Below are 18,642 nucleotides of genomic sequence, written 5' to 3'. Positions count from 1 at the left end.
GGCCTACCAATAATAACGTAACGTCTTTCCCTATGATTACCCAGGCTCGCAGTTCTGAATTTGAAAACATGTCAGTCAGCGTGACAGACTTTCTACGAGGCCGGGGTGTCCCTCAAGAAACCCTCACACTAATGGAGGAGCAGAAGGTAGGGCGATGTTGTGCTCCCTGGTTAAAATGCGTTACAAAGTGCCTGACAAAAACTTCATCTTTTGGTATAAAATTAGTCATTGTCAATTTTGGGATATTGGGGTGTTGTTTTTGGGTTAACTTCACAGTAGCCTAACTCGCAAGCCTACGAGAAACCAAGACAGACCGCTGCTGCTTTTATTTTAAGGCACTAACGTTAAGTTAACGTATTTATAGCTACAGTCTATGGTAGGCTCTGCCTTTATCTAACAGCGCTTCAAAGCTCGTCTTCAAAGGGAAGTTAGCCTGTAAATAATGTTTTTATTTTCGTATAAAACCGATATTTACTCAGTGCCACCTGTAATGCAGCCCGCACACATGCGCACCTCCCACGAGCCTATCCTAACCGCGGTGAAGTTAGTTTGATATTGGACATTCAAGCTCCGCTGAGTCAGCGGGATCTAGCTGACGGTTGATCCGGTTGAAGGACTCTGTTTACGGCCACCGTCTCTCAGCTGCTCCCTCCTCCCAACCGCGGTGGTGCAGTTAGGGACAATCAAAAAAGTTTGAACCAAGCACTCTTGAGAAATAAAAATCAATAAATTCCTTATCTAGTGACTAGCTAAGACAAAACTAATAGGAAATCATGCCAATAAATAACATCTGTAAGGCACACTATTTTTTTTATCCCATTTTAAGGCTTTGTTTATTTTTAAAGAATTTTTATTATAGAAAAATGTGATATTTCTTCAATAGCGTCTAGGTCATGTAACCCATTGACTCCAAATCTATGTCAAATTGTTCTACTACATTAGCCTGATGGGGCACACTCATTTTTAGCCCATTTTAAGACTTTGCTTATTTTTAAAGAATTTTTGTTATAGAAAAATGTAATATTTCTTCAATAGCTTCCAGGTCATGTGACCCACTGACTCAAAATCTGTGTCAAATTGTTCGCTCAATTCCATGAATGACATTGTAGTTTGTAGACTGCAAGGTTTAATTTGAATATAATGTGTCCCTGCTTGTTGAGGTCACTCACTGTATAGTGCAGTGGTTCTCAAACTTTTTCTGTCATTCCCCACTTTGGACAAGGGGGAATTTTCAAGCCCCGCCTGTCCCCATCGCCCCAACACAATGCTAATGAAATATTCAACAATCTTAAAATGTTCCAATTTTATTGAAGTAACAAGTAGTATCTAAATACAAATCTACATCAAATAACAGCAAGCTCAAAAATAAAGAAAATAAAAATGCAGCTGTGTCAAAATTTGTATCAAGCTCAAAGATAGAAACAATTAAAGTGCCACTCTGCAATCTGTTAATAAAAGAAAAGAAGTGAAATCCATCTGGCAAGACAGTTTATCCCTGCATTAGTGGCTGCAATGAGCCTGTTTTGCATTGCAGTTTCTCAAAACGGGGTTGCAGGCTTGATACTGCCACTCTCAAGTCATGCTCAATGTTCTGCTGAGATCTGTATTTTGTTTTCATTGAAGCAGCAGCTGAAAAGCCCATCTCACAGAGATATGATGTGGCAAAGGGAAGAAGAATGCACACAGCTCTCTGCCCGATGAGTGGATACTCGCTCTCCACTCCTAACCAGAAACATGAACATGTGGCTGTGTGAATCAAACGCCGTTATTTATTTAAGATAAAATATTTCAAATTCAGTTATTTATGATCAACCTGCGCCGTCAATCCCGGCGCATGTGCGCTTTATTTGCAGTCTGGACGCAAAAGTTAAACATGCTGTGTCTCTGCTCTGACTGCAGCGCTGATAGGGACTCCTGCAATAGCGGGGGAGAACGGGGTTGGGACGGGGGAGGCGCCCCACGGCAGCACCTGCCGCTGGAGGACAAGAAAAGGAACGATACGTGCTTTCACGTAAGAGTCTCCAAAAGGCGCTAGATTTGTTTTTTTGAAAAAGAGTCGCTGGAGGGGTCTGAAATATAGCGACAAAGTCGCTGAGTTGGCAACACTGGGGCGCGAAAGTTTATTCTGTTACAAATAATATGCCGACGTCACGTCAATCATTATTTTGGCACTTCAGTTCCAGGGGAAATTTTTCTCATATCTAATGTTCTTTTAATTAGACTGCATGTAGGCTAGTAATGATTACTTTGTGGGTTTGATTGGTCTAAAAAGCGGCAACATACAGCTATAAGGACAGTTTGCTCTCACACGTTCTACATTTATAGTCACACACACACACACACACACACACACCGGAACTTGGCGCGCCCCACCTGTCACGTCTCAATTCCCCACCAGTGGGTCGCGCCACACACTTTGAGAACCGCGGGTATAGTGTATGTAGCAGGGGCGTTGCTAGGCACAAAGCTTTACTGGGGCACTGGCCCCCATACCACATATGCCCCTCCTTCCATACACAAATACAGACAAGCACACTGCCCCACCCTGATAAATTCCTACCAAAATTACCAGTTGAGATATTAATGAGTGTAAGAGCATATTTGTTTTAACAAACATGAACGTTTTCAACATTGCAGCTATAAAAAATAAGACATTACCAACTTTAAAAATAAAAAGTTTCCTTATACACATTCTGAAGTAATCATTAATTCCTAGAGTTTTAGTTCAGGGGAAAGTTTAACTCAACCTGAACTAAGTTTTTCTTTTATTTTTTGAGCATTAAAGTGTACCTCCTATTTTTCATTTTTGCAAAGCGGTCAATCACTAGACTGTGACTCAGCTTAGAAAGTTCTTCCTTTTCAACTGATAAAATAGCAAGATGATGGAGCCTGTCTTGTCCCATTGTGCACCTCAGCCAAGTGTGGAGCCTTCTCAACACACTGAATGACCTTTCACAACTACAGCTGTAGTCTGGGATTGTGAGGGAGATCTGGATGACCTGTGTTAGTCTTGGGAACATGATGTTATCAAGCAAGTTGAAAACACACTGCATATCCTTGATGACAAGGCTTATAAAAATGATAAAAAGCTTTCAAACCATTTTGAATTAAATGAACGTTTTTTTTTTACTCCAAATTTGTCCTGGGGATGGTGGGACAACTTCACTTGTTTAGGACCATCATGCTTTCCCCCTAAGTCACTAATGTCCCCTTCTTGTTTGTGGAAGCTGGTTGTTGCTCCCTCATCACCTTCATGGTCCTGTCTCTCCTGTCCTTCACCTGTCTCTTGCCTGTCAGTCTCGCCTCCTCCTCCCTTTCCTACTCCAGCACCTTCATTCTCATTCTCTACAGCGAACATTAAAAAACGTAAATTTATAATTATGTAAATATCTATCATATTGCTAATAACGTTCCTAATGTAACTGGTTAGCTTAAATCACTAATTCATCACGGGACCTTACATCCCTCTCTCTCATCTTGTTTTACTGCTTCCCTGTCTCTGCTTCGTGTGAGGAATTTCCTGATATCCAGTAATTTTCAGTTAGTAGCCTATAAATCATGTGGTTTCACTGGGAAAATAATAAAATTGACAGGTAAGAAACGTTACCAGAACTAAAAATGCGTCGCCGCCGCACAGTGTCCCATCAACTCAGCTGAGAGCAGCGCGTTAATTTACCTGCAGTTCATGCAGTGACATGCGCTGACGTGGGGGCGCTAATACATCCTCAATTTGGATGTACGCATTTGAGTAGAAATATACGTCTCCTCCCATTATCTAAATTGATGCATTAAAAAAATGTTCCACTGTTGCAAATATTCATGAGATTTATACTGGGGCACAGCTCATTTATACTGGGGCAAGTGCCCCAGTAAATGGGGTCTGGTGACGCCGATGGTATGTAGGGTATTTTCAAAAGTCTCAGTTAAATCTGTTATAGGTTGGAGCTTTGTGGCTGACGCGTGTTCCAGGATAAAAAAAAAAGGAAAAAATTGCTTCCACTTACGTCACGTTTTTGTATTTTATTTTAGAACAAAGGCGATAACAAAAACGAACAAAAATGAAAATATGCTCCTAAACTCTTACAAATCTAAATCTAAGGCTCCACATGGTAACAGCACGAGCATGGCACGGTCAGAAAACCGTGAGGCACCAACCTTCCTCCTCCCGTGTCAATTTTACAATGCCCCTTACTGCACAGCTCACGCAAAATTAAAACGTCATTAAATGCCCACTAGGTGGCGTCCTTTAATTGTTGTAAATTCACATTTTAACCTTATACATACGTTTTAACTTAAATTATTAATGTCACTCATAAATGTAAAATAAATATCAAATTCACATAATACAAGTGAATTCAAAACTATACATAAAATAGACATTTGGCCCCTACAGTGTATTTTTGTATTTCTGGGGAAAATGGATGAAAATGTTGAAGTGTTGTGATATTTTACCCTTATCATGGTTGTTCTCTGCTCCACAGATTGACAAAGATGTTGTCACGCTTATGGACGATTCAGCTTTGGCCAAATACATTCCTTCATATGGAGACAGAATTGCACTTTTCAATTTTTGCAGGAATCAAGCCCCTGTCTCAAAGCGAAAAATGGGTCTATTTGAAAAGCTCAGGAAGAAAATGATGCTAAATAGAGAAAACAAAGAAACAGAAGAAGAAGCCAGCAATAGTGAAAAGGAAACCAAAGACAACGAGAAGGTACCTAAAAACTCCAGAACAAAGGTACAAAGGACAACTAAACGGACTGTTGAGATAGGTTGGATCCACAAAGAGGATAGTGAGGCTAAACAGGTTAGAGCAAAACAAGGAGGGGGAACCAGAAAGGTTGTGATGGACACGAGTGGTGGATATGATGAAATCCTGAAAGAGGGGAAAAATCTCTTTTTCCCTAATGGCATTTCAAGTAAAGGCCATGAATCAGACTTCACATTTGATGTGTGGGACTTTAAACAAAACACTTTCACTGATCATGTCTCAATTGGTGCAATATATGACACTGTCAAACTAGCCAAGCTGCGTTTCTATATTGCCACTCAGCCTAAGCCACACTTAGATGAAGATGCCTCTACCTATGATTCAGAAGACAAATGTGATAATCCTATCCTTCAGGGCCAAGAGGAAATTAGTGAAGTGTCAGACAGCCAATCCCTGTCTCTGGTGTCCACTTACTCAGCTGAAGACCAAGACCAGGACCAGGTCACTCTTCCTCACCCAGTTATCACAGATGGTTCAACTGCTACAAATCACACAGTCAACGACTTCCCAGTGGTGTCAGAGAGCAGTTCTCTTCTACAAGAAGTATTACAGGAGGATGTAGTTGTTCTGCAAAACTATGTCATAGTAGCAGATAACCCGTATATCTCTGACCCTGAAATTACATTTGGCCCTCAACCAGGTGCTGAATTTGATTTTAATGACACACTGATTTACGAGCCTGAAACACCTGACCACACAACTCAAACAAAAATTATAACTATCCACTATTCAAATTCCTTCAATGACATGATCGAAGCATTTTCTGACCCAGACACTCTGACCAGACCACTGGAAGTGAAGCGAATACTCCCAGATAAAAAAGAGGAAGCTGGCGTTGGGTCAGGAGTTCTTAGAGATGTCCTCAGCGATTTTTGGCTAGACTTCTATGATCGTTGCACACTTGGAACAGCAATTAAAGTACCTTTTATCAGACACGATTTCAAGGCTGAAACCTGGAAAGCCATTGGCAGAATTTTTGTGAGAGGATACCAAGATTGCCACTACCTTCCTATCAAGCTGGCATCTGTTTTTGTGGAGGAGATGTTATTTGGAGCTGTGTACAGTGACCTGACCCAAAGCTTTCTGCAATATGTAAGCGGTCAAGACCGAGAGATCCTCCAGCAAGCGTTACAAGATTTCTCCTCAGTTGACATGGATGACCTTGTAGAGACTCTCAACAACTACGAATGCAGAAGAAGAATCTCAGTAGACAATCTTCCAACTATTCTGACAGAAATTGCCCACAAAGAACTTGTGCAAAAGCCAATGTTTGTTATTGATTGTTGGAGGGAAATCACAACACCAAACATCACTCTCAATTATGCGAAGCTAACAAAGATGTATCCCGACCTTAAAGCAACAACTAAGAAGGTGTTGAAGCTGTTGAAGTTCCCAGAACATATGACCCCAAACCAAAAAGAGGTGGAACATCATCTGCGAAGGTATATCAGGGAACTGGATGAAGAAGAACTCTCTAAGTTTCTGAGATTCTGCACAGGGTCCAATTTGATTGTGTCTGACAGTCTCACTGTTGAGTTCACAGGAATGTCTGATTTCACAAGACGGCCAATTGCTCGGACATGTGGAATGTTGCTAGAGCTATGTGACTCCTATGAAAGTTTCCCAGTCTTTCGTGCTGAATTCAATGACGTCCTTAAGAGCAATGTCTGGGTGATGGACATAGTGTAGCCCAATATGTGGCACCTCAGACATGATTGTGGCCATGCTGTTTCCAAAATGTGTAGGACCACTGTCATACTTGACTGACACAAAATAGCAGTGTTATTGTTCTTCCACTTTGAAAACCATTTAAAGGTAGTTTGTCTTCAAGTCTTGTTTCATGCAGTAACTAACAAGCCAATAAATTAGCCAAATATTTGATGCTATGATTTTATACCAGCCTATATTTCTCAACAGGTTAACAATAATTGTGCGTTTTGAACTGCATTGAACTGTTTACATTTGAACTGCATTGATGACATCTTTGTGTATTGAAAAGTTTTGATAAGCTCCAGTTCCTCAAAGGTGTGTTCATAAACTATGTTCCAGGTTAACATTTGCATTTAAGGTGCTGCATTGATGATGACCTCTTTGTGTATTGATACGTTTTGATAAGTAGGAACTATGTTCCAGGTTAACAACAATGGAACATTTACATTTGAGGTGTATTTGAATAAGCTGCAGGTTCTGTATTGAAAAAAAGGGATTTTGAGGTAGCCAACTAAAAACACGATTTTATTTTTGTGATTTTATAGCAATTTCTATTTTTGTACCTGTTTTTTATTTTATTTTTTTTAAATGCTCCTCAGGCATTGTATGCATAAAGCACTTTTCTTAATTGGTGGAGATATTACAAATGTTGTCATGTTCATGATTTCATATTAAATCTTCAATTTCATCTGTGGGTTGTCTTTTTAACTGTTCCTTAAGTTAAAGGGTGTGGTGTGGATATTAGGAGGAAACGTTTTTTTTCAGTACAAACATTTAGTTCTTTTATTTCCTATTCCAGCAGCTACTATGACCTGTCCAATGTGTTGAATGGATGGTAGGTTGGCAAGTTAATCATTTCACAGTCAAAACAAACAAAGGGTAAGATCCACTCAAACATTAAGCAGCTGCAAGCTAATACCACAAACTTATTTTCTTTACCACAAGTCTGGTGAGCAGGTTTGTTTCCAAGCCATAGGCCCACATGCAGGTTCGGTTAGAGTTAGACAGTTACTGATTTTACAATATATTACTTGAGGGGATTACGTTTTGTTAAATTTGCTCTAAAAATTAAAATGGCATGCATTAATTAAAGAAGTAACACTATAACTGTTCTCTGGTGGATGCTATTTCTCATCGTGATATAACGAACATCAACAACCCTCAATAGTACAGAAATAATTATCCACCCTTACAAATGAAACAGTATTTCAGTTCTCAATGAAGTGTACAGTTCAGCAGCAGAAAATGCATCTCTTGGAGCATCCCATCCATTTTCTTGCATCAGAAGACAGCAGAGCTCAAATACAGTCTCATCACATGGGTATTGACTTTTGGGGGTGCATTCCTCCTTACAAAGGTCCAGCTCTTCCATGTCAATTGTCTTGAGATGGTCCTCACCACCATACATCTGTGGTAGAGTGTACATCAAAATAGGGCGACCTCCAGTCACACCCTGGCCTGCCCTTGCTGTCAACTTGTGTGAATTCCAGGTTTGCACGACTTCATCAAGTTCAGCCTGCATAAAAAAAAAAATATTAGAATAAACAAATGTGCAGCAAAAAGACAAGAGATGAAAATAAGACTCTAACAAACATACTACACTGGGCCGGATTTTAGCAGGGGCTTACCGGGGCTGCAGCCCAGGGCCCCGGCATTTCGGGGGCCCCGAAGGATGTTTTATATTTTTGTGAATGGATAGTCTCAGAATTTAATCAATGACTACTGTATTTTCACGACCATAAGGCGCACCGTCCTAAAAGGCGTAGTCTCAGTTATGTGTGCCATTTCTGTATTTAACACATACATAAGGGGCACCGGAGTTTAGGGCGTGTGTTTTATATACAGGTAGTACTTATTTGGACTTGTAAATGCTGGGGATATTTGTATAAATATTGTTTTACTCGCTTTGCTTTGTAAAAGTATATTTGAGCATTGCACTTTCTTGCACTCAATCTGTTTTATAGTTTGTGTTCACTATTCAGTGATTTTATTTTGTGATGCAAGCATCATATTCTAGTTTCAACCCCAACATGTGGTTTAGTCTTTCTAGAAAAGAGTTCAGAGTTGTTTGTAGTTTGTGACAACTGGCTTATTAAAGTTGTAAGTTGTCAAAACTTACTGTTCGGTCATTTTCTGCTCATCCTCTAAAACAAAACAAACACATACAATATATATATATATATATATATATATATATATATATATATATATATATATATATATATATATATATATATATATATATTTTTTTTTTTTTTTTTTTTTTTTTTTTTTTTTTTTGACTCTAGCCCAGGGGCCCCCATCCTGACTCCAGCCCAGGGGCCCCCATCCTCCTAAATCCGGCCCTGCACCTGTGGCATGAATTTCCACACAATTAAAAGGACTGAGCTAATGAGTGTAGGCTTATATACTAACCTGAACTAGATTTAGAAAGCAGAATTGGATCAGACTCTTATCCAAGAAATCCCCTGAGAAATGCCCATCACGTTGAAGAGTTTGGAAAAGGTTGATCCAGAACTGTACACTCTGTCTCCTCAAGACCCCCCACCAGGATTCAATTCGCTGGTTTGCAGTGCTGCGTCCATAGATGAAACTTCGTTCTCCTGCGAAAGAGTCTGTGTGATTCCTGCGCAGGAAGATAAGCATGTTTTCGATGTGCCCATTTTCCGTCCCTCTGTCAGCGCGCAGTCGCTCCGGACATCCTCCCAAGCGAGTTGTGGATGAGACGAAGTAGTCGGCAATTACTTTTGGATCGTTGTTTGTTATGTAGGCCTCCATCCACACAATATAGCGACTAAAACCGTCAATGCAACCACTGATGGCAATGCCGTATGGCTTTAGCTTATCATACCCATCCATATGCCAGAGCGCATTGGGACCTTTGCTGTGATATTGCCTGCGTCTCAGGCGCCGCGCACGCCTGTACTCCACCCCTTCAGGATCAAGCAACTTGATCAATTGTCTTATTGTATTTTGCGATACAACATAACCTCTCTGTATTGCACGCAGATGTAACCATCGATATCCTTGCATCTGCCCATTTCCAGCAATTTCAGTATGCAAGAATGCGGCCACTTCTTCCAAGTTTGTATGATTTTTCCTTCTGAAAAGTTGATGTTTTCGGCACAACCTTTTCAGCGTCCTTACACTAATAATCACACTGTGGTTCTGGGCTAAAAGACAGAGGATTTCCTTATTGCTAAACCCGATTCTAAAGTACAATTTGACCAAATCATCTACACAAGGCATGTCTGATTCTGGATTCTGTGCATGTATCCTGTGCAGCGGTTGGCTCTCTTGAACTAATTTCAACTTTATTGTCGACACGTCGAGATTAAAGTCGCCACGATATATCAACTTTATTCTCGAAATGGCGAGTTTAAAGTCGACATGTCGAGTTTAAAGTCGACACGTCGAGATTAAACTCAACATGACATTTCAACTTTATTCTCGAAATGTTGAGTTTAATGTCGACATGTCGACTTTAAAGTCGACATGTCGAGTTTAATCTCGTCATGGCAAAAATATTTTTTCTCTTCATGTGTGGCCCTAATACTCCGTCGTAAGATTTGCTTCATGACAGAGCTAAAATATAAAAAGAAGGCTAAATACAGTATTCTAACAGATACAGTAATGTGTTTCATATGTGTTTTCAAGAAAACACAAACTTTTTTATTTTTCACCATGTGAATCTTATGATTAACACTTGAATTGATTTCTGATGTATGTAATGTCTTTATGTAGTCTTTAATTATTTATCTTTACCATTACACATTTCCGTCATAAATACACATATTTGTCCTAGTTATAATGGAAGAAGAATAAATCTAAAGCTCTATCAGCTATCGCTGTTATAATTGCAGAAGTAGTAATCCTTTCTGGTTATTTTCAGTTGTCATGGATATATGTAAGGTGGAGTGGGACACTGATAGAGGTCTGTGAATCTCTAATTTAACCGTTGACGCTCACACGTTCCTTAGATCTCATTAGGAGGCCTAAAAGGTAATTAGAGACCAGTGACCTTTATTCACAGGGAATGATACAGGCCATGCCTTTTATTCACCTACAATATCACAAATTTTTACAGTTATGTTTGACCAGCTGAAAATAAAATCAATTTACCAACAGAAAAATTAAAGGTATAACAATTCCAAGGTTTTCGTTTTTCTGTCTTCAAATGACAGCGTATTATCATTAAAATCACCACCCCATGCCTTTCAGGCTAAAACAAAGTAATAAAATTACAATATTAACCAAAAGATGATAAGCTATATCAACCAACACTAACATTTAAACTCACTTTTTTGGTAAACATTTAATCATTTAGCATAGTGCTGTATTAACATTGGACAATGATATTTTAGACATGTTAGGCAGCAAATTAGCATTTTGTTCACAGTGTTAATAAACTGAATTGTTACAATGAAATAGAGATACTTTATTATTTGATCCACTATAATGGGTTTTAAGTTTCACTGACAAAGCAATAGGGAAATAATACATAAATATAAAAATTTTCTAGAGTTGAATATCTACTTGTCTATATAAACGTCTATATAGAAAAGCTTATTTAGACTGTAGACCAGGCTTCCTTAATTCTGCTCCCTGAGGACCAGGGCCCTGCAACTTTTATATCTGTCTTTGCATTAGCACACACCTTAGTCAAATATTCAGGTCATTAACAGAGCTCTGTGGAACTTGACTACATGCTGAGTAAGTTAATAAGCTATTTAATTCAGGAGTAGAATAAGAGATTAAAATGTGCAGGACTCCAAAACTCGATGAGTGGATTTGAGGACGCCTGCTGTAGACTTTAGTTTAGATGTAGACTTAACAGCAAAATAAACCACTGAACAGATATTGAAGAAATCACATATTTCAATTGGTTAATGTAAAAGATTGAAAGGAAAGCAGCCGCCCTTTTTACAAGCAAAACATTAAAACAGGATTGATGTCAAAAACATTTATAAAGCTGGTAAAAACTGTCCAAATAGCTTGTAAAAAATAGAGGCGTCTGTTAGTGCTTATTTTATTATCAGGCCGTTGCTGCTTATTTTAGTATCAATCGGATAACAAATACATGCAGGGCCAGTATCACTAACACCAATACAGATAATTTTAATATTCAATTCTAATATATCATCAAACTCGTGACCTTAAAAAGTTTTCCTTATAATAATTTATTTAAAATATAGCAATTTAGACAGTTTTAGGTGATCATTTTATTAACTCCTTATAAAGGTTTCACACAGAATCAAGTAAAGTAAATTGAAAGCTTTGTAACTTGATTTTGTGTTTCGAAATAAAGTAACATTTCTTCTGACGACTGCAGGTATTTTCTGGACTTTACAAAACAAGAAAATGAATCCAATTACAAAACCACAATATTTAATATTTAAAAAATCCTTAGAACAGTTCCCATAAGCTTTACTTTGGGCCTCACCCCCATTATGCAGAACAAATGAAAACACAAGTGGGGGAGTGTGTCTTATCTCCCTTTGCTCTGAGAAAAAGTAGCTTGTCTGACCACTTAAGGCTGATTTATACTTTGAAACTAGTTTGTCTGCGTAGGTGTCGCAGTGAGCAAACGGACATCCCCGCCCCCTCCACAGACTCTCTGCTGCACCTCTCCCAAATTGTAGGTGACCACAGACAGTGCAGCAGACAGGAGGCCGGCTTGTTTTGTTTTTATGACTCCAATTGCGGAAAACAACTCGTGAAGTTCGACAAGCTAGAAGAGCGAGGCGCGTGAGAATGCTGGGACCCTTTTTCGACCTGGATCCCCGCTCTTTTCCTCCGTCATGTCATTCTGTTGTAAGAGAAACTCGCACCCACTTCCTCACTGCCTCGGCCGTGTATTTCGACCCACAGCGTATAGCACAGACCAGGCTCAAAATTGAGCATTAATCAAAAATATCTGCATCAAGCTCACTGCGACACACTGCTGCGGAGAGTATAGCCAGCCCTTTAGCTGTTGCATTTTTGTTGAAACAGCAGCAGTGGCTACAAGAGTAAATCTTAATCCAAAGTATTTATATAACCAGGGCAGTATTGATTTGACACCAACTTGGCATAAATATTGTTGCTATTTTGGTTCGATCTGAAGGGGCTTCAGAGACATTGTCCAATTTTTTTGTAATTTTTCATGTTTATAAGGCCTTAAATACCCTCTTGTCCAGGATCTATTCTAATGCCACTATACTGTTGCAAAAAAAAAAAAAGTGTTTCTTACTTTCTGGTTGCAACCAAAATTAAACGTATCACTGCCACCTAAAGAGTTAGAAAGTTGTAAGATTAAAAAAGACTAAACATTGACTGCCTGGGAAATTTGGAAGTTAAACAATTTAACATTGCAAAAATATTAAAAATACAGTCCATTTTCTAGACCTACTCCTAACCACTCCAGCATTTACCTCACAAGCTCTACCTGGACGGTACTGGAAGCAATAAAGAAATAAAAAGAAAAGAAACATGATGTGTTTCCAGGCTTCTCCAGGTTGGTGGGAGCTTTCTGGAGTTGGAAGATGAGGATATAATTCATCCTTGGCAAACTCGAATAGATCCAATGAAGACCTCAGCAACTGGGGACCGATCTCTCGAAGGTCTGCATCATTTAATGTCAGTGCTACCTGCCTGTAGCTCCTGACATATTTTGTGAGTCTAAACATAGGCCCTCGTACCACACAAGAAGCCTTCTACAGCTGGGTAATTTCCCCAGCTTCACGGCTGTTAAAGATGTGCCTCAGGCGCTGATGCCGTTTGGACCCACAGCCTTAAATTCTCCGTGGCTCACTCTTCACCTGAAGTATTGAGAGAGGCAAGTTGGGCGAGGGGTGCTGTGCTTTGGGATGTCTGAAGTGGACCGGTGGGTGATTGCTGAGAACCAAAAGATTTGCAGCTGGGAAAAAGTAGGCAGTTAGCTTTGTTTAAACTGCTTCTTTCTCATTACTTTAATTATTCTTCCCACTTGGTCCAGTATGGCTAATGTCAAATATTCATGGGCCAAGGCATCCTGTCGTCTCCCTCCTGAGGCCTGACTGAAGACGTTTTAAAGTACTCCAGAATTTCTTCCTTTTCTCCAAATGAAACAATTGCAACAACAGTCTTTTTCAACACTGCTTCGCAAGAGATTCTACCCTGCATGTTTTAGATCTTTCTCTGCATCTACAGAGAGAATTTGATCAGGCAAAGAGGGATAGCACTGAGGAAAGCACAAATTACAACAAGTGTTGAGCCTTGAAGAAACCTCTGCCAACCAGACACAGCTGGTGAGTGCCTCTTATTAAAAAATTTCTGCAATGTATATTTGGAAGCAGACGGAGCCTGCCCTCATTTGCTCCAGAAAACTGTGTGTCACAGATTGTTGTGTATGGATTTACTTGGCTGCAGACCATAAGGGTATTCATCAGAGCACCATTTTAAAAGTTCAGTGAAAGCAATTACAACGACAGACATTTCCTGAAAAATCTATCAAAAACTAGTTTTGTATAATGTTTTGTCAATAGTTGTTTGTCCCTTACATGACCTACATGGTATTGTATAAAACAGAAATGCGGAGAAAGATTATTATAAAAAAAATGAAAATGTGTCCAAATAGGGCAAAAGGGAATTTTTCAGTAGTTCAGTAGACAAAAAAAGTTTTTCATTTTTATTTTCACTCGTACACCTCCTGCGTCGTCCTGAGAAGCAGCGCATGTGGGAGAAGGAAGCAGCCACACTGAAACCCTGATGAAGATAGATCCAAAATAATCATCACAGGCGTTGCTCTGCTCGCGATGTTTGTGTTGCTGTAGAGCAGGTGTGCCGCTGTCAATAACAACTAGGACCAAACGCAGGCCTCAAGCATCCTGCATGTTACACGCCTTTCAGTGGGAGACTTTTTTTTATCTAAATATCATGTTTGGGTAAAGATACAGTTTTATGATGTTGCTTGAGTGATGTTGCTTATGCTTTAGAGAAACTCTAAGTTTTACTTTGCTCCATGTTTTCTAGTTTTATTCCTATTTTGTTGTTCTTTCTGGATATATATGAGTTCTAAGGTATTTATTTATTTATTTGCCCTATTGTGTTGGTCTCCTTTTCCCTAGCTCCTACCTTTACTTGACGCCGTTACCTTGTTTTAGTAACGAGTAATCTTACTAATTAGTTTGACTGTAACTATAACGCAGTTACCATTGCAGACACCCCGTTACTGCGCGTTACTCAGGACGCACAATTAACCCTTTTTCATGATAGGACTAATGTGTGCCTTGTCATGAGAGAGGGGAGGATGAGAATGGCTGATGTATAGTGAGATTCCGTCTGTCAGTTGGGTAGGTGGGTGTTTCTGCTGGCGGGTACGGCACACACAGAGAGATGGAGAGTGAGGATGACTCCAGCAGCAAAACAGCGTTTTCCAGATGGAAATACCGGTGTTACGTCGAGCTGCGCTTCCCCATCACATATGATTTCCCCTGCATCTCCACACAGCGCAGGCGGCACGAGTCACCACGCAAGCGACAGGAAAAGCTTATGCTCGCTAAAGGAGCGCAACAGTCGCCCTGTGCTCACACCACAGGAGAACTATGGAGAGCGTGAACAATCAAATGATAGCCTATATGGAGAAAGGGAGAAATCTGGATGGATGGATGGATGGATGGATGGATGGATGGATGGATGGATGGATGGATGGATGGATGGATGGATGGATGGATGGATGGATGGATGGATGGATGGATGGATGGATGGATGGATGGATGGGCCTTTTCAACCCATTTTATTTTTTATTTTAAACATTATTTGATGGCTTTTGTGGCAGGGATGGAGATCCATATTTTATACATCTAGATAGATAGATAGATGTTGCAGTATCTATAACAACCCAAACACACAGGATTTCAGAATTAGACATCCCCAGTTATTAATTTCATATACTCACCAGATCTGAATTCCCTGTTAAAAAACTTCACATCGCGTTCCCCCCTGATGTCATTTACATTGAGTTGCAATAAATGCTAAACTCTCTGCAGGTTCTTGTCTTTGTCGTCCGCTCTATTCAGCTGGCTTTGGAAACACACCGCAAGAAGGTGGGGGCTGGGTGGTGAGGGTTACGGGGGGCGAGAAACGCAAAAGTAACGCAATAGTTACTTTTACTAGTAACTAGTTACTTTTATTGTTGAGTAACTCAGTTACTAAGTCAGTTACTTTTGGGAAGAAGTAACTAGTAACTATAACTAATTACTTTTTCAAAGTAACGTGCCCAACACTGATCATCTTGCATCGTCTAACTTCATCTCTCCTCGCCTTTCCTTGACTCTACGTGCTCTTTACCCTGATGTCTCCATGGTTCTGGTTTGTTTTACATTTTAAGTTGGATTTTTTTGGATCCCTGCCTCTGTTACATGTGTTAACTCATTTAAAAAAGTGCAAGAACTCACCCCTGCCTCTCAGCCTCTGCATTTGGGTCCAAAACCACAACCAAACCTTGACACACGTATGTGGGCATGAACCTCTTTTTTGCACAGATATCAAGTGTCCACCTTTCCAGGAGATCCAGACTAGGATCAAGTCATCTTCAAAACTGCTGCTTTTGTAACTCCTTCTGGTCTTGCAGTGGTCAGTTTACATTAAAGTGGTTAAAGAAAGGAATGGAGGTAGAGGCCATTGAAAGTCGAGAATGGCTAGGTGCATGTGCAGCATTGGTAGCAGGATGGAGTGTAAGAAATTTGGGACGTGATTTCTGGGGGAACTTTGTTGTTGGGAAAATTTAAATCCATGTTGATGTAACTTGGACATGTTACAGTTAGCTAAGCATTGTTTCAGATCATATGTGCATTTTAATAAAATTAACTTCAATTTTCTTGAAGGTTTTGGGCGCCAAAGCCATTTGTTACTTCCAGGCAGTAACAAATGGATTAGTATACATTATTTACTTGTCAGGCAAAACTTTGGACAATGTTATAAAACTCATGCCACACTTAACTGCAGTTCCAAAAAACATGAACTCCTACATGCTTGTGACTCAGAATCCTTTACTGACTAAGCAGGAAATATCACATTGTATATAACAAATTTAAGTGACTAACAACTACACTGAAATTACAGCATGAGTAATGGGCTCTAATACTGTAGTTTATTCAACCATTGATTTTACTTTTAACTGATTCTGAACTGGTGGGCGTAGGATGGCCATCTCTCATATGGATTTTAATGGAGTGAAACACTCGTGTGTGGATGAAAACCTTCAGTATTCCCCCAGAAAACGATATTACATAAGATAAGTGGGATGTTTCATATGGAGGCCTGAAAGCTGTGTAGATGATGGTGTACAGAAATAAAAGAGAGCGAGCAGAATCTTGTGTTGCTTTAGGGGCTGCACTGTGAGAACAGCTAAAACAATGCCTGTTATTAAAGCTTTCCAAGCTGATACGATTCTGATGGGCATGAGCAGTTTTCTCAGAGATTCTGAAAAAAAGATGCTATATTATATAGGACAGGAAAATTGTTACTGTTTTTTTTTTCTTTTGACAAATGGTCACATGCAACAAGACTCAGCAAAAAATAACAAAGAACAAGATTAATTCCAGTATTCTTTCATTTTGCAAAAGATTGTATCAAACAATGAGATTTTCATCTCTGGGTAATTAACAAGGCTTTTTTTATGTCTTCCAGAGCCTAATCTCCCCATCTTTCTTTATGTATTCTTAACTGTAGCTCTACAAAGTAAAATCATATTTACCTGCTTGAAAAACTGCACAGAAACTGTGGGTGTCTCGTTCCAAGGACAACATAGCTGAGGTCATGCATGCCTGGAATATACTAACATCCAATCAGGACCGGACTGAATAAGAATGCGACAATGGCCAATATGTGCATTCAAATGCCTGACAGAGCATTGAGTAGAAGGAGCTTAATAACAAAAGCTGGCATGCGTCAATTTTACGAAAAATCTTCTGAAATACTGAATAATGGTAGAAGTTAGCAAACATAGCGCCTGAATGCTTTTACAAAAAGACATTTTTGATGCTAGACACTGTGACAAAACTACTGGGGGTTGATAGGATTATTAAGCTTCTCTTTTGAAGTCTATTCACTTTAAGCACCAAAAAACCACACAAAGGTTCTTTATACAGAAAATACCAGATGTTGGAGGTGTGTGACACTGCTATTGGTATTGATCTGATACCAAGAAAATACAGGGTACACATATATGGGTTTCCATTATATTGATACTAATAATAATACTTTTAGCTATATAATTGTATTACCATCAAACGTCTGACCCCTTTTATTTATTTATTTTTTTTTTATTTATTTTTTATTTTTTATTTTTCACCATTAGGGTGTCTGCAATCAATAACCATGCTATTAAGTTACTTTTCCCCATACCAGGATTAACAGCAAATACATTAGAAAAAAATTAAAGTCTATAAATCTATATAAACAAAAACATTTAAATTACTATATGAACAAATGCCTGTACAAACAAAGTCTAAAAAGCCCCAAAACACATAAAAAAAAAAAAAAAACTGAAATTCATTCTTAAAAAGCATTCCTACCACTAAATGCAAAAAAAATACTGACTATTTAACAATCAACTGATGGCTTAAAATAGGTTTCTTAGACATAGAAAGTTACAGAACAGCTTTGTTTGCTTTAAGGACTTTTCCACAGACGGGTTAAAGTATGAAAGTACAGGTTTGTTTTTAAATATAATAAATAATAATAAAAATTATCCAATAATCCTTTAACAGTGTTTTATCTTTGAAGTTATGTCTGTTCTGTTCTCTTGCAGAAACAAAATATTTTCGCATCTGATAGAGGTAACCATTTTCATTTGAACTCTAAGATAATAATAATAGGCAAAGGTATAGGAATAAAGCAAACAAAAAAGGTCATATAAAATCTTTGACACTTCACTGCTAGTCACTTCTCCTTAAGCATTTTGGTTAGTCAGCCTGGGTTGAATAAAACCGACTGACAGAATACTTTTTATGAAATCCTCTGAATGTTTATGAAGGTTAATTTATACATCAAGAGAGCAGTAAATTGTTTTAAAAAGGTTGAATCTATAAATAAGCGAGAGAAAGGGATTTAGTCTTTTCTTAGACCTACACTAGTATTGTGGCAGATGGTGGATCACAGTGGGACAGGTTTTATTGGAAATTTCTTCATGCTAATGGGC

At 39.0% G+C, this 18,642-nt stretch overlaps 2 protein-coding genes across 2 annotated transcripts in view; both read right to left on the bottom strand.

The window, feature by feature from the left end:
* LOC119773514 (copine-9-like) overlaps positions 1 to 18,642 on the bottom strand; it is a 165,129-nt gene that overhangs the window by 126,350 nt on the left and 20,137 nt on the right. The gene's annotated exons all lie outside the window — the stretch shown is intronic.
* Positions 7,234 to 9,836, bottom strand: LOC119773516. The gene is made up of 2 exons (XM_038270500.1): positions 8,895 to 9,836; positions 7,234 to 7,995 (listed from the first exon to the last, which is right to left on the bottom strand). The coding sequence occupies exons 1-2, from the start codon at positions 9,726 to 9,728 to the stop codon at positions 7,669 to 7,671; spliced, it is 1,161 nt and encodes a 386-aa protein (XP_038126428.1). The 5' UTR covers positions 9,729 to 9,836; the 3' UTR covers positions 7,234 to 7,668.

The sequence above is a fragment of the Cyprinodon tularosa genome, unplaced genomic scaffold (genome assembly GCF_016077235.1).
Source record: "Cyprinodon tularosa strain WSP-4 unplaced genomic scaffold, ASM1607723v1 ctg762, whole genome shotgun sequence".
NCBI classification, from domain to species: domain Eukaryota; kingdom Metazoa; phylum Chordata; class Actinopteri; order Cyprinodontiformes; family Cyprinodontidae; genus Cyprinodon; species Cyprinodon tularosa.
The sequence above is the reverse complement of the archived record's forward strand: the minus strand, read 5'-3'. Positions and strand labels throughout refer to the sequence as shown.

Bases quoted from the DNA above. Each gene is read 5' to 3' on its own strand.
- LOC119773516 (XM_038270500.1), bottom strand. From the start codon at position 9,728: ATGCCTTGTGTAGATGATTTGGTCAAATTGTACTTTAGAATCGGGTTT. The intron at 7,996-8,894 runs GTTAGTATATAA...TTTTTTATGCAG, and splicing joins GCTTTCTAAATCTAGTTCAG to GCTGAACTTGATGAAGTCGT.